Genomic DNA, 20,763 nt, shown 5'->3' on the forward strand with positions numbered 1-20,763 from the left:
AACAGGAATTAGACAGACTTTCCTGGTGGTCCAGTGGTTAAGACTCCACCTTCTAATGCAGGGGGCACGCGTGTGATCCCTACTTGGGAAATTATGATCCCACATGCCATGCCGTGTTGCCAAAAAAAAAGAAAAATTAGAAACACAAATTACTTTTAATAAATGTTATTTAACCTAATACATCTAAAATATATATTTCAACATGCAAACGATATTTTTTAAAGTATTAACGTGATATTCCATTCTCTCTTTCACACTAAGTCTTGCAAATTCTGCATGTATTCTGCACTTACAGCACATCTCAATTCACACTAACCACATCTGGACTGCTGAAGAGCCACATGTAGCGAGTGGACATCACAGTGGAAAGCAGCAGCTCTAGATCTTAAATATCAATGGCAGGAAGTAGAGGACAAAGGAACATGTTAAACAACATGGTAAGAATGTCATCAGCGAAATGAAGGTTATGGGAAACTTTGGGACACATAAACCATTATCTTCAAAACTTAATTACGGGCTGGGCTTCCCTGGTGGCGCAGTGGTTGAGAGTCCGCCTGCCGATGCAGGGGACACGGGTTCATGCCCCGGTCCGGGAAGATCCCACATGCCGCGGAGCGGCTGGGCCCGTGAGCCATGGCCGCTGAGCCTGCTTGTCCGGAGCCTGTGCTCCGCAACGGGAGAGGCCACAACAGTGAGAGACCCGCGTACCGCAAAAAAAAAACTTAATTACGGGGACTTCCCTAGTGGCACAGTGGTTAAAAATCCACCTGCCAATGCAGGGGACACAGGTTCGAGCCCTGGCCCGAGAAAATCCCACATGCCGCGGAGCAACCAAGCCCTCGCACAACTACTGAGCCTGCGCTCTAGAGCCTGCGAGCCACAACTACTGAAGCCCGCGCACCTAGAGCCCGTGCTCTGCAACAAGAGAAGCCACAGCAATGAGAAGCCCGTGCACTGCAACGAAGAGTAGCGCCCGCTCGCCGCAACTACAGAAAGCCTGCGGGCAGCAACGAAGATCAAACACAGCCAAAAAAATTAATTAATTAATTTAAAAAACTTAATTGCAGGACTTCCCTGGTGGTCCAGTGCATAAGACTCACCACTCCCAATGCAGGGGGCCCAGGTTCGATCCCTGGTCAGGGAACTAGATCCTGCATGCCTCAACTAAAAAGTCCACATGCCACAACGAAGATCCCTCATGCCACAATTAAGACCTGGTGCAGCCGAATAAATAAATATTTTTTTTAAAAAAACTTAATTGCAAGAGAAAAATAAAGACGTGGAAATCAATATACTGAGAATTAAGAGATACCTATGAAGGGCAATGAATAGACCATATTTTGAAATGAAATGAAAAATCTGAACAGTGACTGAATATTTATTGACTGAAATATCCACATTAACTGAAATACAGATGAAATATATCTAAGAACTGCTTCAAAATATTTGAGGATGGATTGGGGAGTGGCCATGAGGAGACAAACTGTTGACGTCGGGGGACAGGAACATGGGGCTCATTCTACCACCACATGTACTTCTGAGTAGTTATGAAAAAGTTCCGCAGTAAAAATTCTGAAATATCTACATATGCATTTGTCTGTATACGCTCAATAATTATAATACCGGTAGCCTGCCAAAAGAAGAATTGAGTGGTTAGAGGACAAAGAGGCAGATGTTTCCCTTTATAATTTTATACTTTTTGAATTCTGAACCATGTAACTAACTCATCTACTCAAGATAAATTTAAACACATATGCCTTGACTCAATCCACCACAGGGCCCAAGCCTACTCAGTGGTCTCCCTGCTTCCATCATCTTTTTAAAATGTGAATCCCTAAAATAATCCCTTGCTGACTGTCTATACTGCTCGGGAGACCATCAACTTGTTACCACAGCAACAAGGCCCTCAATGACCCAACCCCACCTGTCCAGCTTCAGCTCGTGTCCCTTCTGACCCATAATTCCACCGTGTACCAAAGGCTTCAGTGTCACAACCCATAACCGAGGAAGCTGGGGCATCTATAAAACAAACACCACGTGGCTACCGAAAATGTTAAAAGACACAGAAGCACGTGAGATGATCCGTGAAAGAAGAGTGCAGACAGCACGCACTCACTGATTACAGCCGATTTTAAGTACGAACGTGCACACTCAGATCAGACACAAACAGATGACAAATATTTGGCATTCTTAGCTTTCTAGGTTTCAATTTTCTAAATTTTCTAAAATGCCTGATTTCTTTTTGAAAGGTACAACTGTACCCTGCACTTCCATTTCACGTCTTATCTCCTTTAGGACCTGGACTAACTTATTTTCCTCAAGCGGCCTTTCCCAACACAAGTCTGCCTGCAGCAATTAGCGCAACAGCATGGGCCTTTTCTTGTTTACTTTGAACTGATTCCATCTCAGTTCCCGCTTGGTAATATTTGCTCTATCACACTCTTTAAATTTTGTGAAATCAGAGACCAATCTCATAAACTTGCATATCCTCTTACGCAGTATCTATAATAGCACCTCATAAAGAGAAGGCGCTCAACAGCGCTTATAGACCGCTTGGAAAGAGCATTTTAAATATACTCTGATCAGAACTTACAAACCTATTAAAAGTGGGATGCAGAAAGCAGTCCAAAAACTTTTCCAAAGTAAAATATCAACTGACAGTGACGTTACGGGGAAAGTGACTTCTGACTTCTTATCTGGGAAGACACCACTTCAAAGGAAATGCCACCTTTGAAGAGTTAAAGGAACCACTTCAGGGACTTCCCTGGTGGTCCACTGGTTAAGACTCCACGCTCCTGATGCAGGGGGCCCGGGTTCAATCCCTAGTCGGGGAACTAGATCCCGCATGCCGCAACTAAAAGAGCCCACATGCTGCAACGAAGATCCCACGTGCTACAACTGAGACCCGGCGCGGCCAAATAAATAAATAAATACTTTTTTTAAAAAAAAGAACCACTTCATCTTTTGTGTTTTAAAATCCAAAACCACTGAAGACGTTTTTGTTTTGTTTTAATAAATGAAAATACTAGAAGTTAAATAAAAGTGGGACAGTAAGTGGGAGAACTTCTCAACTCTGGAACTCATGCCCTTTGTACCACCCTGCGGTAGGCCAAAATAACTGGTCTCCAATCACCATTCCCTGTGTGATTTGCTGAGCAAGCAATGTAAACTGAAACCAAACTGCCCACCTACCGTAAGATAACGGCATCCATCAAACATGCTAAGTCCCATGAAATAGCAAATAACATAAAGTTCCTAAAGGGAAGAGCCCAAAATATGGTTCCCATAAGCTAAATTATCTTCAAAGACAAACTCAGTAAAATGTGGTCAAACATACAAAACCGTTTTGTGATATGGCAGTACGCGGGGGCTCTAGTCCCCATTGCGGCACGGACCATGTGTGGGATCTCCAACAACTAAGCTACCCACAGATGTCCTTTTGGGCATCAGGGCTGAGGTACGTTTACTGCCCTTGCTAACCTCTGTTATGACTCCAGAACCTTCCCTGGTTATGATCCAGAACCACATACTACATAGTAAGATCTGAGATGGGCAGCCCTTTCCACAGGATAGCTGTGCTTTTAGTGTGGGTGAAAATCTGCTTCTCAAGATTTATAGCAAATGCTTCTGATTTCTGGATGCAGAAAAGACTTTCCACTCCCCTCTCTTATCAAAAGATCAACAAAAGACAAGAACAGGAAAGAGAAACAGGCACTCCACCTAGGAAACATTTCAAACCCCTACACAAAACATGAATAGGAAGACGGAGGCTGGAGGAAACCTCGATCACTCCACAGAGCAGAGGAAGGGGAAACCTAACAAGGTAGTCACTGCTGAGGACCAGGCTGACTGGCCCCACAGAACCATGGAAAGTCTCTAAAGCCAGAGGTGATGCCTGAAGCTGAAAAGGGATGTGGTGTAAAACTCCAAGTAAGGAATGTTGGACCCTCAGGTCCCCGGGCCCCTCCTGCACACTCAGACAAGCACTATTCTATAGCCACAAGCCACCAGAATATACCACACCTGGGGAGAGCAGCACAAAGAAAGACGGGAGTAGGCACCTCACTGAAAGCAAGGGAATTAGGCAAAGGCTACCCAGTGAACCCTGGGAAGACCCTCTCCTTCCCCCTGCCCTTTAACCTAGCTCCAACATCCATCCCACAAGGCAGAGACTGAAGGCTCCCTTTCCAAGGAAACCGAACCAGAAGACAGTAACATTTGGAGGCGAGCCACTAAAAAAAAAAAAAAAAAAAAACATTAGTCATGACCCTCCAGTGAAAGCAACAACAAGTCCCCCAATACACTCAGCTTCCCATTTTTAGTACTTTATTCATAAAGATGAATAAACAGCCAAGGATCACCAGACATTGGAAGAAGGGTTTCCAGCACGAATGAAAGAGACCAAAAGATACAACAGCAAAGAGGAATGCATAGGGAACAGAAAAAGTGAGGGAAACAAAATTTAATTTTATTTTTTTAATTTTTTAAAAATTTAACTGTAATTTTAAAATTTTAACTGAAATTAAGAGATAAGCAAAGATACTGTATACATAAAACAAGAAAAGGAGGCATTAAAAAAGGAACAACAACAAAAAAAAAGGAACAAAGAGGGCTTCCCTGGTGGCGCAGTGGTTGAGAGTCCGCCTGCCGTTGCAGGAGACGCGGGTTCGTGCCCCGGTCCGGGAAGATCCCACATGCCGCGGAGCGGCTGGGCCCGTGAGACATGGCCGCTGAGCCTGCGCGTCCGGAGCCTGTGCTCCGCGAGAGGAGAGGCCACAACAGTGAGAGGCCCGCGTACCGCAGGAAAAAAAAAAAAAAAGGAACAAAGAACAGTAAAGAACATGAAAATATGAAAGAAGTTAAAAATTCAGTAACAAATTGGAAAATTGTCAAACACACTCCCAAAAAGTAGAACAAAAAGATCAAGCCATGACGAGGAGGAAAGATTTTTAAAAATTAGAATATTCAGTACAGGAAGTCCAACATTCAAATAAAGGAATTGGGGGGCTTCCCTGGTGGCTCAGTGGTTAAGAATCCGCCTGCCAATGCAGGGGACACGGGTTCAAGTCCTGGTCCAGGAAGATCCCACATGCCACCGAGCAACTAAGTCCGTGCACCACAACTACTGAGCCTGCACTCTACAGCCCGCAAGCCACAACTACTGAAGCCCGTGCGCCTAGAGCCTGTGCTCTGCAACAAGAGAAGCCACCCCAATGAGAAGCCCACGCACCGCAATGAAGAGTAGCCCCCGCTCACCTCAATTAGAGAAAGCCCGCGCACAGCAATGAAGACCCAACACAGCCAAAAAATAAATAAATAAAATAAGTTTATTCAAAACAAAAAACAAATGAAGGAATTGGAAAAAGAGAACACAGAGAAAATAACAAAGAACAAACTATCTCAAATACATAATACAAAACCTCCCTATAAATAAAATGACATCAATCCCCAGATTTCAGGGCTACTTAGTACCCTGTATGATAAATGAAAAAAGGCTACAGCTAAGGCCTATCATGAAAATTAGGAAAATCAAGGATGCAAAGATCCTAAAAGTTTGATGTGGGAATAATGCTTACGAAGGATTAAGAATCCAACTGGGGAATTCCCTGGCGGGCCAGTGGTTAGGACTCCGCACTCTCACTGCCGAGGGCCCGGGTTCAATTCCTGATTGGGGAACTAAAATCCCACAAGCCACGCGGTGTGGCCCAAAAAAAAAAAAAAAAAAAAAATCAAACTGGACTTCAACAGCAACAACAAATACTAGAAGATACTGGATCAATAACTTCCAAATTACTTGCAACCTGGAATGCCAAGCCCAGCCAAACTTATGCTTTAAGTGCGGTGGCAAAATAAAAACATTTTCAGACATGCAAGTTCTAGAAGTCTGCCTCCCAACAAACTACTGGGAAGCTACTGGAGACGGAGTTCCACCACCATGAGTGAATGAACACACAGAGGGGAGCGTTAGAGGCAGAGAAGGGGCCAGAATCTCCAGGATGGGGACGTGCACAGGCCCAGAAAACAAGCATCCCGCCTGGGCTGGGGTGCCTGAGGAGCACTGTGGAACCGGCTGGTGAGCTGACAGGGCTGAGTGGTAAAAACTTAAATTGAGAAACATTTTACAGAATGAAAGGTGCGGGAACATTATTCCGAGGTTCAAGGGGAATCAGGCCAATGAAAAATAAAGCAATTACTAACTCAAGGGAAGTAAAAAAGTCTGCCCAAGAAAAGAAATCCAATTGTGGTTTACCATCCAGCTCAGCACGGCACAAAAATGACCTGAACAGACTGACAAAGATTCTGATATAGATTTAACCACAACTGTGAGTTACCTAAATGAGAGACAGAGTATGAGAGAACTGAAATCGTCATCTACCATTAGTGGAAGCCAACAGATAACGCCTCAAATTGGTGAATGAAAGCATGACAACACAAGCGTGTTATTTAAAACGTGAGGCAAAGGCTAAGAGTGGATGCTCCCTCTCTTGAAAAGCAGGAGAGGATGGCAGCCTCTTTACTGCCTTTTAGCACTATTTGACTTTCTAAACTCTGTGCATGTGCATGCATTATTTTAAGAAACACAAAACAAGGTTAAAGAAAGAGACACGTAGTAGCCACCCTGCTAGAAAAGCACAGAATTTGCCTGGGAAGGCCCTCCTGCTGAAAGGTAACGTCTTGCTGGGTCAAAAGCCTTAGGTGATCCTGAACATACATTAAACCCCAGGAGCCCCCACTTACTAATCCACAAAACAGGGGATGCATTTCATCACCTCAGCAGTTCTTTTCAGTGTGAAAAAGTGGTGACCTCTTTCTAGGTCAAGGAAAAGAAGAAAAAGTAAATATACAGTCAGATAAATTTCAAGTGTCCACTTTCTGGTTTAATCATCTGGCAACTGGGAAACCCTGACCCAGGAACCATTTCGCCGATTTAGTGGCAACAGATGACCTCATGCCTACCCACTGTCCAGGAGGCCCCTCACCTAACGTGCACCTCCATAATAAACACTTAGGATCACGAATCTAAGCCCAGAGTTTTCATTAGCTTAAAGTGACAGCCACAGACACAGCTCAACAGTCTCTGGAGGCAGACCACCTGCATCCATCTTCTCCACCACAAGCTCCGTAACCTGGGGCCACACTGTGCCTGTTTTCCTCCAGTGCAAATGGGGATATAACAGTACCCACCTCAAAAGATCGCTGTCAGGCTTTAATGAGTGAATTCACGCAGCTAAGGCAGGGCTGGACACAGGTAAGGGCTTAGTAAACAGAAGCTGTCATTGCTGTTGTCTCAGTCAAGCCCTCTATTCAAGGCTGCCCGTGGAATCAGAGACATCTGGGACGATTTGTTTATCAATTATTAATTAAAAGCCTACTATGTGCCAGACACCAAACAACTGCTAATCCTGTAACTGGCTAGGCCAAGTCATTCAATCGCTTCCAAGCCTTGTTTCCCGCATCTGCTAAATAGAAAATAACAGTACCTGCTGCACAGAACAGAGAAAGCTAAAGGAGAGGACTTACCTAAAGGGCTTGCAGTGCCCGGGACCCGGAAGTTGCTCAACAAACGATATCACAATCACTACACATCTTCTCTCCTACAAGTGACTTGGGGTTATCTAATTCACCTTTTCTGTTTTTCTGAACCTAATACACTCCTTGAGTGTTGAAGGTGCTAATAAACAGTCCTTGCGTTGAATTCAGGAACTTCCCTGCACCTCCCCAGTTTACTTACATCCACACCCCCCAAAACTGCAAGAGAAAATTAAAGAAATGTTAAAAGATTGTGCATTACCTGGATAAAAATATACTACGTCTACACACCAGGTTATTGCAAAAGGGTCTTATCACACACCTTAGCTTTCTGATCTTCAGAAGTCCCCGCAGTTACTACACATGGAGCAATTTCACAGAGAAACTGCTAGATCATCACTTTTTTCCAAACTGGTCCCTCGTGTCAGCCCGGAGAGCGCACTGTTTCTGCACTTCCCCGGGCACACCGCCTCCCGCCTGCTTTTCCCTTCTGCGGGAAGCTAGTGGCCCATCTCGCAAGAGTTTGCTTTCTCTGCTGCTACAAGCAAGGGAAAAACTATCCTTGAGGACGAGCAAAGGGGAGGCCAGGAACATTAACAAAAGCATGGGAACTTTTTACATGCAAAGCCCGCGTGAGCGGTTTGCCTGGAAATCAACCGAAGTCGTGCATTCCTGCTCCTGACAGCCACCGGGGCCGGCAGCATTGTCCGGGGAGAAGCGCGCCGGCCCGGCCAACTTTTCCTTCAAGACCGAGCCATCCTCTTCGGAACAAAGTGAAAGGTCAGCGGGCGCAAGAGCGGCGCCGGGAGCGCACAGCCTCGCCTCGCTCGCGCCGCCAACTTGGCCGGCTCGCCCCACTTTCCCTTTTGTCCTCCGCCCCTTCCGCGGGGCTCCCGGCCGCGGCCTGGGGGCGGGGGGCGGGGGGCGCCGGCGGGGCGAGCGTGCGGGCGGGGCGGGCGGCGGCTCTCCTCGCCCGCGCCCCCGCCTCGCCCGCGCCTCGCCGGCGCCCTCACCTCGCCCGCCAGCCCGCACAAAGCGCGCCCCGCGCAGCGCGGCCCGGACGCCCGGCCACCTCGGCCCGGCCTCGGCCTGAGGCGCGGCGGCGGCGGCGAGGAGGCGCCGGCCAGCCCGCACCCCGCCCGCTCGCGCCCCCGCCCGCGCGCCCGCCCCGCCCGGCCCGCCGGCCCGCGCCCGCCCCCGCCCCCACGCCCGCGCCCGTGCCCGCGCCCGCCGCCGGCCCGCTCCTCACCTCAGCATCGGCGGCGGCCATGGCCCGGGCCCGCAGCGTGGCCCCGCCCCTCCCGCGCGCCATCGCCCCGCCCGCGCCTCGCGGCCCAGGGCGGGGCGGGGCCGGTCGCGCGCGTCTGCGCCTGCGCCCGCCCCCGCGCCTGCGCGCTGCAGCGCGAGAGCGGCGTCCGCGGCGCGGGCCTGCCCCGGCCGGAACCGGAGCGCGATGGCCGGCCGCGGGGGTGGAGCCCGGCGCAGCGGGCTTCCGGGGTCGGCGCGGCGCCGGACGTCGTCCTCCCGTAGTCCTCCAGTTTGCACTATATTCTCTCATTCTGCGTAGGCACTGTAGCGGGCCGGCCGGGGTGGGGAAGGACCCCTGACCTCTAACCCCGGACACACATCGATTCCGTCTGCCTTCACAGAAGGCGGACTTGGACTTGCGTCCTAGGGCGGTGCCCGGGTGGGGCTTGTGCCCGGTTGGGAGGGGTGCCCCGGTTGGGGCTGCATCCGGTTAGAGAGAATGGCCCAGCTCGGGGGTGGGGGTGCTTCGGTTATGAGGTGTGCCTGGCGGGGGGCGATGTCTTGACTGAGAAAGCTGCCCTGAGGCGGGAGGGGGGATGTCCCTTTGGGGAGGATTGCCTGCGTTGGCGGTGCTCCAGTTGGGGGAGGTGCCCCAGTTAGAGGGACTGCCCCAACGCTGGGGTGCTCGGCTGGGAGCATGTCCGGACTGTCGGGGAGGATGCCCTGATTAGGGAAGGTGCCCTGCTAGGAGGCTGTGCCCTGGCTGGGGACAGTGTCCTGGTTGGGAAGTGTGGGTAGGGTGGGGAATGTCCAAGGCGGAGGATTGTCCCTGTTGGTGGCGGGGGGGGGGGGGTGGGGGCGCTCTGGTTAGGGAAGATGCCAGGCTTGCCGGGGGTGGTGTGCTCCAGTTAGGAGGTGGCCCCAGTTGGGCAGCCTCTCGGGTCACCCCAGCCTTCTGCAAGCCCCCCAGTTATGCACAGGGCGAGACCTTTCCTGCATATCAAGCAGCCTTCACTGAACAGCCCACGTAGACTGGTTTAGGCCACCCACTCCCCGTAGCCAGACGTGTTTCTGCCATCCCCTGGGAGTTGAGAAAAGCAGCATAGACTGAAATTGGGGTTCTCTGGCCAGTCTTCACAACAGGAACTGGGGAGGCCCTGAGTCAAAGGGTAATCTGGGCCTCACTCCTGTGAGGGTTCAATCTCGTGGAACATGAGACTCCAGGAAAATTCCACTAAGTGCACTGACGGTGCACTCAGCTGCAGAGGAGGCAGTGGACGATCCTAAGTACCAAGGAAGACTTCCCAGGTTTGGGGGGACAGCCTGAGTCAGCTCCTGACAGGCCAGGAACCCCAAGCTCTGTCTGGAGCCTCAGGACGGGAGGCTCAGGAGCGGTCTTGCTTAACAGCCTGCACAGCTCCACCAGCTTTCACCCGCACCTACTTCTCTGGCACCAGCCTTTCTCTCTCCACGCTTGCCTTGGGCCCTAGTTTGCCCCTACTCTGAAACACTTATATCTCAGGTATCTGTGTGGCTCACTTCTTGACAATCCTTGGGTCTTAAATACCACCTCTTCAGGGAAATGTCCGCTTGCCCCTATTTAAAAACAATACTGCACCCCAAAACTTCCTTGCTTTCTTTTACTCCATAGCATTCCGTTGCCATATTGCCTGTCAGCCCCACTAAGTCCAAAAGGTAAGGGATTTTTGTTTTGTGTGCCCTAGTACCTGGAACAATGTTTGGCATGCAGGAGACAAAATATTTGTTGAAGGAATAGATGAGTTAAGATGTGAAAAAAAGTCCTTCATTAGGCAAAGACCGACTGTAAATGAATGTGTCAGAAGTAGGTGATGTTCCCATTCTGCACCATCAGCCCGACCCACCCTATGCTGGTATTGTCGCCGACCAATGATGTTAGGTGCTCTTCTCGGCACATGATGTGTTACGTGTTGACTCAGTGACCGTCAGGTCAGTCCTGGGAGGTGGACGTCGTTTTCATCCACATTCTGTAAGTAAGCAAACCAAAGCAGGAGTGTGCCTTCAAGGCCACACACTGTCGGGAGGCAGAGATGGGATTTGAAACAGGTAGAGTCTCAACTATGAGGCTACAGCTTCTAGTAGGTGTTTCACAGGTTATCCTTCTTGTGGCATGCTTTGTGTTTTTGTCCAATATTCATCCTCTCCTTGTCCCACAAATAGTAAAGTTTTAGGGTACATGGCTGCCTGTACAGTTCCAACTGTAAAGGGTGGCCAGTGGGATGTGTGCAAAAGTGATACTATTTACTTCTCAGCGTGAGAAGCAGCATCCCTCAGAGCCAGACGTGGCAGTGGTGACGGCAGGGGCAGGAGACTTGAGGCCAAGGGTAAAGGAACTGGGGAAGCCTGCTCCCTCCCCCCGACCGGATTTCGTCTGGCACACGAAGTCTAAACTGCGTAGCCTGGAGTGGTGGGTGCCAGACGGCTAGCCCAAGATGTATGCTAACAAAATGGAACAGCGGTGGTCTTCTCCCCCTGTCACAAGGCCACTTAAGTTGATGCTGAGGCTCCAAACACGCAAGCCCGCCTCCGAGGGCAAATCCTGAAGCCGAACCGGGAGGCCAAGCGCCTGACCCGGGCCTGGTTAACCGCCACGGACGATTCCCAAAGCTGGTTCTGCTCCCTGCCCGGATCGCTCCCCCGCCCCCCCACCTTCCGGTCCAAGACGCCCGGAAGGAGGAGGGACCCAGAGCGGAAGGGGGTGGGGTGGGTGGGGGGAAAACGACGGCAAGGGGCGGGGCCGAGGAGAGGGGCGTGCCCCGCAGGGAAAGGCGGGGCTGAAAGGGGCGTGCCCCGAAGAGGGCGTGTCGTGCATGGATGGGCTAGGCTGAGGGGCGTGCCCTATAGGGAGGGGAGGGGCTGAGAAGCCCGGGGGCTTGGGCACACCCACAACAGCCACTACCCGAACACGCACACACACCCGGCAGAGGAGGGCGTCCCACAGGCCACTGTGCCCAGCTCTACAAATGAAGCTTTTTATTTACACCAAGTCTCTCTAGGCCCCAACCCCCGGGGAGAGGCCGACTACAGGGGGGCTGCGGAGGCTGGTCGGGGCAGAAGCTGGTCCGGAGGCAGAGGCCGCAGGGAACGGCGGGCAGCGGCGGGTCCTGAGTGGGCCGGGCCAGGCCGGGAGCGAAGGCACGAGGCCCTGGGAGACTAGTCCCAGGGCGTAGGTCCGCCCGTCCGGAGAAGGCGACATGGGGTCAGCTCCCTGGGGTTAGGCCAGGGTCCACACCGCCACAGCTCTGCTCATAGGATGGCGGGGCCTCTGCAGGGAGAGAGCCAGGTCTGCATGGGGCCCGTGGCTCCCCCTCCCTGCCAGGCCCCAGGCCCCCACTCACCATAGGGGTAGCCCCACGAGCTATACTCAGGCGGGAGGATCAAGGTACTGGTCGTGGGCACCGGCCCTCCAGAACCCTCTGCAAAGTAGGGCACGGTGGCACCTGTGGAGATGCACAAGGGAGGGGGCAACGGGTGGGGGGCAGGGCTACCATCCTGAGGATGGGGTTCAGGGGCGCCAGGCACAGAGCCGAGGGCTGCAGGCGGCTGCTGCTGCTGTGAGTGGCTCTTGGTAGAGAGGGAGACAGGGTCCGAGAAGAAGTGGGGGCCACCAGCCACAGCCTCCGCCTCCTCCTGGGGTGGCGCTGAGGGCACCACCAGGCCTTGGCCTGGCCGGGGGCTCAGTGGGACGTGGTTCACAGCGATGTTGCCGATGAAGACCGGGAGGGTCACGATGGCTTCCGGCGTCTTCAGGGAGACCTGGGGAGGTTATGCGAGTGAGGAGCCAGGCCACCGGCCCCTCCTCCCACCCCACCCCTGTATCCCTACCACCTGCAGGTAGTAGTCCACATGGATGAGGCTGCAGCCCGGCAGGGCGGACTGGGGCAGGGCAGGCACCAGGATCTGCTCTTGCCACTGAGCCCGCCTCCAGGCCTTGACGCCGGCGCCCTCCACCTCGGCGATGGTCCGCACGTCATAAATCCAGCGCTTGGCCTTGTAGGACACTTTCTGGGGAAGGGCCAGCCTGTGAGCCTGGGCAGGCCAGCCACCTACCCCTCCTCTGCCCCGTGGGGACAGGGCCCAGCAGGCGAGGGGACTCTGACCTGCAGCAGACTGGCCACCACAGGGCTGGTGTCCTTGCCTGACTGGTTCTCAATGTCAGCCTGCAGCCGCAGCACCTGCCCCACCACGTAGCCTCGGAGGTCGGTGCTGGCGGTGAGGACTACGCTGCCTGTCTTCACCAGCTTGTAGGAGAACTTCTTGGTGGTGGAGGCCACATTGGGTTGCTTGGGAGGAGAACAGAGAGGGAGTTTGGCAAGTGTGGGTAGGCGGGATCCTCGGGTCAGCTCAGGACAGAGAGGCCGCTGCTCTTCCAGACCCTGGCCGCCTCACCTGTGCTGGGGACAGGGTGTCAGGCAAGGGGGGGCCCACCCAGGAGGCCACTGCCCAGGCTCACCTCGATGTCTGGGATGCTATTCAGGTTCAGGGGGCTCAAGATGTAGAACACGCGGCTGCACTGGTGATCCTTGGAAAAACGTGGTGTGTCGATGGTGGCCCGTACCTGGTGCACAATCTTCCCAAAAGGGCCCTCAAAGGACGTGGGAGCTGTGGCTGGAGAGAGAGCAGGGACTGGTACCCGACTGCCCCCCACCCCACCTCCCACCCACCCTCGCCAACTGCCACCACCTGGCCTGGCCAGGCTGGGCTCTCACCAGGAAGCAGGAACTGGAAGGGGAAGCTGTGCTCTCCAGCAGGCAGGCTCCCTGCAGAGACAGAAGGGAGGTAGGGGAGAGGGGACAAGGTGACCTCACAGGGTCCAGGACAGAAGCAGGCCCTGCAGCCAACCACCTCACACTGCATCTGGCTGCTGGGCTCCTAGCCTCTGTCTCCAGCACCTCAGCAGCACAGGGCTGTGGCCTGGGCAAAGGATGGGGGTGAGAGCTTGGCTTGAACAGGAGAGGGGGCAGGGCTGTTCCGGGGGCCGGAGCCCATCCAAATCCAGGAGAAGGTGGCCCTCTTCAGCCACCCAGCCCCCATCAGGCAATGCCCTGTGCCTGCCAGGGAGGGAAATCCAGCAAGGTGCACAGTCCTGGGAGAGGGTGGGCTAGCACGGGGATGCCAGAGGCGGATGGGGAAGTCAGGTGGACAGACCCCACTCTCAGTGGGATGAGGTGAGGGAAGGGTTCCCAGACTCACCCTTGTCGGCCAGGGACAGAGCGCTGTTGAAGTAGCCCTCCTCCACCACCCACGCTGTGTCATTGGCCTTGCTGGAGACCTTGCAGGACCCCGTGCAGGTCACCCGGATAGCTGCAAGGGGGGGACAGCATGAGCCCCAACCAGACTGGCCTGGGCCCCTCCCTAGCCCCAGCACAGGGATTCAGGCAGGACGGGCAGCACCCAGGACCACCCAGCTAGGCCCTGGGAAGGCCAGCACATGGCCTGCTACCCTCCAGAGGACACTTCCTGTCCGTGCCACATCTTCAGGTGCTCTCAGCGAGCCAGGGTGGCGAGGCACAGAGTTCTACCTGTCGTGCCATCCAGAACATGAAGGCCCTGACGGTCACCCAGATGACCCCTGGGCAAAGCCCCACCCCCAGCCCCCGCCCAACCAGACCTGTGAAAACCCAGCTCCCTACAGGGTTGCTTGGGAAACCCTAGGTGAACAGAGGCAGCTGTTTGGGGCAGCTGACGTCTGACCCCACCTTCCTGCTGCCTCTCAGGCAAGTCAGTTAGGCTGGGAGGCACCCCTTCAGGCTCCAGGAAGCTACCTATTAGCCCTCATGCTGCAGGAATGTGGTCAGACCCGCCTGAGCAGATAAGGAACCCAACAGTCTGGCACACCAGAGGGTGGGGACACCTTGGCTTCCTGGGCCAGTACTGCCCAGGAGCGCTGATTTCTGCATCGAGATGGCTTGGTCCTCCCCCACACTCCCCAGGGGAAGCACACACACCAGGAACCAGGCAGCAGGGTTGCTGCCGCCTTCCGCCCTGTGATCAGGAACACAAATTCCTCCGTCCAGAGCCCACTACAGTCAGAAGGCCATGGCTGGACCAGGCCCAGCCGAGGCCGGTCACCAGAGGGGACACCATGGCTGGAGACCCAAACAGGGCAGGGGGTGGGAGCTCAGTGACAGGTAGCCCTGTGGCTCCCTCCATTTCTTCCTCTCCCTGTGGGGCTGAGTCAAGGCCAAAGGCTTCAGCCTGCCTGCCCAGCTGCCCGTCCTCCCCTGACCTGATGGACTGGTGAAGGGAAGGTAACTCGGAATCTGACACCCTCCTGACAAAGCCATCAGGCAGGAAGAATGCAGTGTCTCAAGTGCCCAGGGCCAGGGGCAGCCACACCAGGTCTGTCTGTGGTCTCCCCAGGCAGGCCCCACCTTGCTGATGCAGGCCTCCTGTTGGTCCCACAGTGCACTGGGCTGCCCTCCACGAACCCGTGACTCGGCCTCCGCCCCATCAGCACTGCCAGTGACCAGCCCTCAGCCTCCGTGCCAGCCCAGGCTCACCACCCGGACCTCGGCCCTAATTTCTAATCCACGCTCCACCCGTCATCCCCTCCTAGGGCCAGACCTGGAACTGTTCCCACCCTGGAGGTCTGGGACATCAGCAGTGCTCCTACAGACCAACACATCCCAAGAGAGGCATGGCGTGGAACGAGCAGAGAAGGGGAAGCCTGACTGTAAAGTAACTAGAAGACGTCCTGGTGGATTGCAGGCGTCACACTTCTGGAAACATTCCTCCTGGAGAGGGTGCGTCCCCCCTTGAATCCGGCTGCCCTGGGAATGCTGGGAACAATGGAGTGTGCTGGAAGGGGTGCGATGGTCCCCAGACTGGCCCAGTGACAGCTGAGCACTGTGAAGTGACCCCAGTGGATGGGACACGGAGCTGAAGAATCACCCTGCCGAGCTCTGCCCAAAATCCTAACCCACAACAGCACAAGTTATAATAAAATGGTTGCTTTAAACAACTTAGTTTAGGCGTGATTTGTTTGCTTAGAGGTGACTTTCACACAGCAGCAGATAAAGGAATAGCTGTCTAACCTCACTAGAATTCACGGAAACTCATGTGACTTACCATTTAACACATCAGATTGGCAAATATTAAACATTCTGATACGTGTCATAGAGAAGGTAGAAAAACAGACACTTGCTTATAGCAATCAACCTGTCGGCTGATACGACGGAGGCCCTGGAGAAGAAGCAGGCAGATCTGCTGTAATTTTACACACGCGTTCCAGGGATCCAGCAGATCCCCTTAGAATCTCACCCTGTTCACCCTGTTCAACACTGCTCCTAATAGCAAACAACCTAGGCATAGCCTACGCGTCCAAAAGCAGGGTGGCTGAAACAGGCACACACTCAGCCAGGACCCGGCCACACAATTAAGGTGAACAAGTCAGGGTGGCACCTGGCCCCAGAAAAACAAACCGGCCCTCGAACTCTGTGAACTTCCCAACGACTGTGCCAGGGCCCCCTCTGCACATATGCTGTGAGGCCCCTTCGGGGACCCTGCCTGGATGAACAGCCTCCAATCACCGACTGGAAACAAACTCCCATCCCTGTCCAATCTCTCCTCCGCAGGGGAATAATGGAGGCGCAGGGGGAACTGGAGGTTTGGGGCTGCTCCAGTTCTCTAAGGAGAATCATCATGTGGATCCTGTGCCAGAGTGGCTTCTGGAACTTTCCTCTTGAGCCAGCACTCTCACCTGTCCAGCAGCCCTCCTCCTATGTACCACCTGCAGCTTGCTCCCCGTCTGCTTGCTCCCCCTCTGGTCCCCAAGGTCTGTCCCAGCCTCCATCAGCTCCCTCAAACCTGGGGCAGCCCAGCCTCTGCCACATCCTTTCACTGCAGCTCTAGCCTGCAAGCCACTTCCCTCTGTCCTGTTTCCAAATCTGTAAGGCGAGAGGAATGGCAACACCCACCTCCCAGGGTTGCTATGCAGACTGATGGATTGGTCCTTGGGAAGTGGGAATGGCATCTGGCCCACGGTGAGAGCCCGGGGAGCCGGCAGAGCTGGCAGCTGGCTGCTACTGTTGTCCGGGCATCACCCTCCCTCGTCGCCCACCTCGAGAGCAGAGCACAGGGCAGCCCCGCCTGACCCCAGCCTCCAGCTGGGCTGGACCCAGTCTCCAGCTCCATCTCCAGCCTTCTTCCACATCAGCTCCCAAGGCAGCCGGCGTCCCCAAGGCTGAGTGCAGACCATCACTGACACTCCTCAGTCAAGTGTTCAGAGGCCTGCTGCCCCCCACCCTCCATGTCCTCCTGGGGGCCCCCCTATTGCATCAATGCCTGGTAACAAGTGTCTTTTGAGGGAAAGGAAAAATAAGAACCATGGTCTTTCCTCTCTCACACCCCGGCAGGGCCGGAGGCCTACAGAGGCCCCAGCACCAGCATCCCCCCTACCCCTGGGGGGCAAACTGAAAATAATACCCTCTCTGGCGCGAGGCCAGTCGTCGCTGGACTCTCCAGCCTGTGACCTGACCTGCTTCTCCCTGCCTCAGGGCTCTTACAGTCAGGGACTCCCTCAGCCTCCTGGGGCCCAGCTGTCCATTTACCCACATCCTACCCACCACGTGGAGGCTGCGGGGCTCTAACCAGCCCAGGTTAGTCACGCACAGCTCAGGCCACCCCTTCACTGTGGTCAACAACAGCCTGTTCGCCCTGGGCCCCAGCTACAGGGGGTGACAGGGCAGCAGGCCAGGAGGAGAGCTCTGCGTGGGGTCTCTGTGGTGTCCGTCTGTCCTCCAGCCACGGCCCACCCCTCCTTCCTGTGCCCTGCCAGCCGCACTCACCTCTCAGTGGTGCCCCAGAGCAGAGCTGCACTGTCCCCCCGGTGCCCCTGCCACAAGCACACCTACCCCCACCCAACCCCAAACTCCAACTGGGGAGACAGGAAAGAGGCGACACGTTACGGAGGTGGGCGGTGTCACCGGTCCGGGACGGAGGAGGCAGCTGCCCAGAGAGGACGGTGGCTCTGCATCCTCAGCGGGCACCCCAAGCGCTGAACGGTCAACCACACGGGGGCCTGGAAGGTCAAGGCCCAGAGGGAAGCCCGGCAGCTGTGGTTCTGGCCAAGCACCCCAAGGTAGAGAAGCGCCCCAGGACGGACACACCACGCAACCTCACACTCAGAGCCGGGGTCAGGAGAGAGACCCCGCCCGGGCTGCGGTTCGCCCACGGCCCAGAGGGACCAGGTGTGATGTCCCCCGCAGGGCCCGGTTCACACCTCAGGCAGCAGACAGACGAGGCCAGCGCCGGCAGGGAGCCCTAGCTAGGGGCGCCGCAGCAACCGGATCCCCGGTCTCAAAGTCCCAGATATCTGCGCCAGCAGAGGGACCGGCCAGGAGGGCTCAGGTTCGGCTCCCAGATGCCCGCTACGGCGGCCTACGGCACGCAGGGATTATCAAGATCCACCCAGCCCTTAGGGACTAGCCTCGGGCTGGGTGTAAGCAGTGCCCTGCAGCCCGCCCCCGGGGACCCGCACACTCGGCGGGGCTGCCTGGGTGTATGGGAGAGAAAGCCCAGCGCGGGCCGGGCTCCAGGTGAGGGCCCAGCAGCTGCAGGGCGCGGCGGACCGGAGACCCGACAGAGAAGGTCAGAAGCGTCGCGGGTCCAGGTCAGAGTGGCCTTCGGCGAAGTAGACAGGCTCGAAGCCCGCGCCCCGAGTCTGGACGGCCCTTGGCGGAGAGGACAGGAAAGGCAGATGCGGAAGGACTGGGCCACCCGGGCCTCCCTGCTCCGCCCCGACCGCCGCCGGCCTCCCACCCTCGCGGTCCGCCGCCCGGCCGGCCGCCCCGCGGCGCCCCCCGCAGCCGGACGCGCGCCCCCGGCCTCGCGTGTCCCGGGCCCAGCGGCCGCGCGCCGCTTCGGAGCCATGCCCGGCCCGCCGCAGGTGCGGCCCTTCCCGGACCCCGCGCCCACCTCGGAAGGGCAGCGGCGCCGCCAGACGCACGCGCACGGCCCCCGCCAGCGGCTCCCCCGGGCTGTAGACGACGCGGCCGTGGCTCAGGCGGACCTCGAAGAGCTGCACCCGTCCCATGCCGCGGCCCTGCGGGGCGGCCGCGCGCTGCCGCCCCCGCCGCTGCCGCTGCCGCCGTCGCCGCGCGCCCAGCCCCGCCCCCTCTGCCCCGCCCCGGCCTCCCGCCCGCCCCCGCCCCGCCCCCGCTCCCGCCTCGCCCGGCCCTCTGCTCCCCCCGCCCCCATCCCTCTCCCCTCTTGTCCCCACCCCTCCCCGCCCCCCTCGGCCCCCCAGCTCCCCACGCTGGCTCCTGCCCGCCCCCCAGCCCCGCCTCGGTCCGTCCCCCCAACCCGCCCTTCCCCGCCCCGCCCCGGCCAGCAGGGTGGAGCTCGGGCGCAGCCCGCGGGAACCCGGCGCACCTGCGCCCCCTGCTGCCTCACCTGTGGAGGGGGCGGGCCGGGCCGACGCCCCCTCTCAGGCTCCGCCCCGGGGTCTCCACCGTGCAGCGTCTCTACACTGAGGGAAGTCTCCAGGCTGGGCTTGTGTCGGGGCGGGGAGCGCTTGGCCTGCAGCAGCGGCAGGGAGAGGTGAGGGGTGGGGCTCGATACCCAGGGGCGGATTCGAGGGCAAATCCGGGAGTCTAGGCGAGAGAAGGCCGTGCTTCGCTTAGAGAAGGTGCTGGGCGCCTACTGGCAGGTTAAATATGGGGTTGCTTGAAGGAGGGCGTCAAGGTGAGGCCAAGTTTTTGTCCAGAACAGCTGGGCGAATGGGGTGGCATTTTTTTGATGGAGACAACCGGCCTAGATACAAGTTGTTTGGGGGGTGGGGAAGGGGAGAAATCGTGACCGGCAGAGTCAGAGGTGCCTGTTAGGCACCCAAGTGAACTGGCACTCCTAGGCATGAGTCTGCGGGAGACAGAGGACGAACGATTTGTTAGACCCTTGTTTGTAGATGGTAACTCTATTCAGGACACTGATGACATCAGAAGTGGGGGTGAAGCCAGAGAAAGCTAATCTAGCCCTCCAGCAAAAGGAGAGGGGCCTCACAGGCTGAAGGGTCCACTGGGCCAGGCTGAGGAAAGGCAGCAGCCAGGGAGGCCCTGAGGGCCAGGGGTCTGCAGCAGGCGCCAGGTCCACCTGGTTTACCCGGGATTCTGATGCTTCAGGAGGGAGGGTCTGACTGGCCAGCTTGATACTCTCCTGTCAGGACTGTGCAAACTCCCTGAACAAGGAGTTTGGGGTGCCCATGGGATAGGGAGGATGGCGGGCAGCCCCAAAAAACAAGTGTCCATGGCAGAAATCAAAAAGGAAGTGTTTGAGGAGGCAGAGAGAGACGCTGTGTTGGCTGCTGCTGAGATGGAGGAGATGGGGGCAGAAAATGGGTGACCTTACCCCAGGTCACACCTGTTTCCTACAATCGCACCCTATAGGGCTCTGCACGTCCTTTCCTCTGACCCCCTCTCCCCTCTAGAAGCTCTGCTGGTGTGCCCTCATGTCCACCATCATCACCACCCTAACTTTTGCTTTTCTCTAAACGTTCCTTTCCTCATGCTCTCATGGAGCCCGGGCTTCCCCTGGAGGCTCTAAAGTGTAAATGTTTATTTTCGTACAACCCCTGTACCTCTGGGCCTGCAGGTAGGGTGGATGCTCTCCTGACTCCTTATGACCACTTCCAGACCATTTTCCCCTTTGCCCTAATAGCTGCCAGCCTTAACTCTCATTTTCTCAGAAGAATAATTCATTCCCCCCTCCACTCTTGCTGTTACCTCCAAAGCCAAGGCCTGCCCCCCTTATTCTTTGGGGATTTCAGCTCCTGACTCACTCACTGTCATTCTCTCCAGCACCACTTGTGCAGGAATTCTGACTTCCGAATCCACATAGGTTTCCTTCCAACCTCAACCTCCTGGCCTCTGTCTTAACATGAACCCAGGATTTGTTTTAATCAGCTATGGTAAGGTGACAGACACAAAGCCAACTGCCTTGAAAGAAGAG

General features: G+C 55.9%; 2 protein-coding genes across 7 annotated transcripts in view; both read right to left on the reverse strand.

Annotated features, from left to right (window-relative positions):
• Positions 1-8,842, reverse strand: part of EHMT1 (euchromatic histone lysine methyltransferase 1) — a gene marked incomplete at its 5' end in the record, with an annotated part of 146,562 nt that extends 137,720 nt beyond the window's left edge. For 3 of the 4 annotated variants that reach the window (XM_082655949.1, XM_082655947.1, XM_082655950.1), the window contains one exon: positions 8,780-8,842. In XM_082655949.1, the coding sequence (XP_082512075.1) occupies positions 8,780-8,842 (63 nt within the window). The remainder of the gene's footprint in view (positions 1-8,779) is intronic. The other variant, XM_082655948.1, reaches the window with a different exon arrangement.
• Positions 8,843-11,775: 2,933 nt separating this feature from the next.
• On the reverse strand, positions 11,776-18,905 carry ARRDC1 (arrestin domain containing 1). 3 transcript variants are annotated; one of them, XM_082655957.1, is made up of 8 exons: positions 18,736-18,905; positions 14,011-14,121; positions 13,527-13,577; positions 13,271-13,425; positions 12,918-13,100; positions 12,646-12,822; positions 12,156-12,573; positions 11,776-12,082 (listed from the first exon to the last, which is right to left on the reverse strand). In XM_082655957.1, the coding sequence occupies exons 1-8, from the start codon at positions 18,851-18,853 to the stop codon at positions 12,018-12,020; spliced, it is 1,278 nt and encodes a 425-aa protein (XP_082512083.1). In that variant the 5' UTR covers positions 18,854-18,905; the 3' UTR covers positions 11,776-12,017. The 3 variants fall into 3 exon arrangements, with proteins under 3 accessions (XP_082512083.1, XP_082512081.1, XP_082512082.1); XM_082655955.1 differs by lacking the exon at positions 18,736-18,905 and adding an exon at positions 16,737-17,237; XM_082655956.1 differs by having other exon boundaries at positions 11,776-12,573.
• Between the last annotated feature and the right edge of the window lie 1,858 nt (positions 18,906-20,763).

Source organism: Grampus griseus (assembly GCF_964374135.1).
Source record: "Grampus griseus genome assembly, chromosome: 6".
Taxonomy (NCBI): Eukaryota; Metazoa; Chordata; class Mammalia; order Artiodactyla; family Delphinidae; genus Grampus; species Grampus griseus.

What these genes read in the sequence shown, in the direction of transcription:
- ARRDC1 (XM_082655955.1), bottom strand. Translation starts at nt 16,953, where the DNA reads ATGGAGCTGGAGACTGGGTCCAGCCCAGCTGGAGGCTGGGGTCAGGCG. An exon ending in TCTGTCCCTGGCCGACAAGG is followed by an intron (nt 13,578 to 14,010) that starts GTGAGTCTGGGA and finishes CTGTCTCTGCAG; the next exon opens with GGAGCCTGCCTGCTGGAGAG. An exon ending in CTCGTGGGGCTACCCCTATG is followed by an intron (nt 12,083 to 12,155) that starts GTGAGTGGGGGC and finishes CTCTCCCTGCAG; the next exon opens with AGGCCCCGCCATCCTATGAG.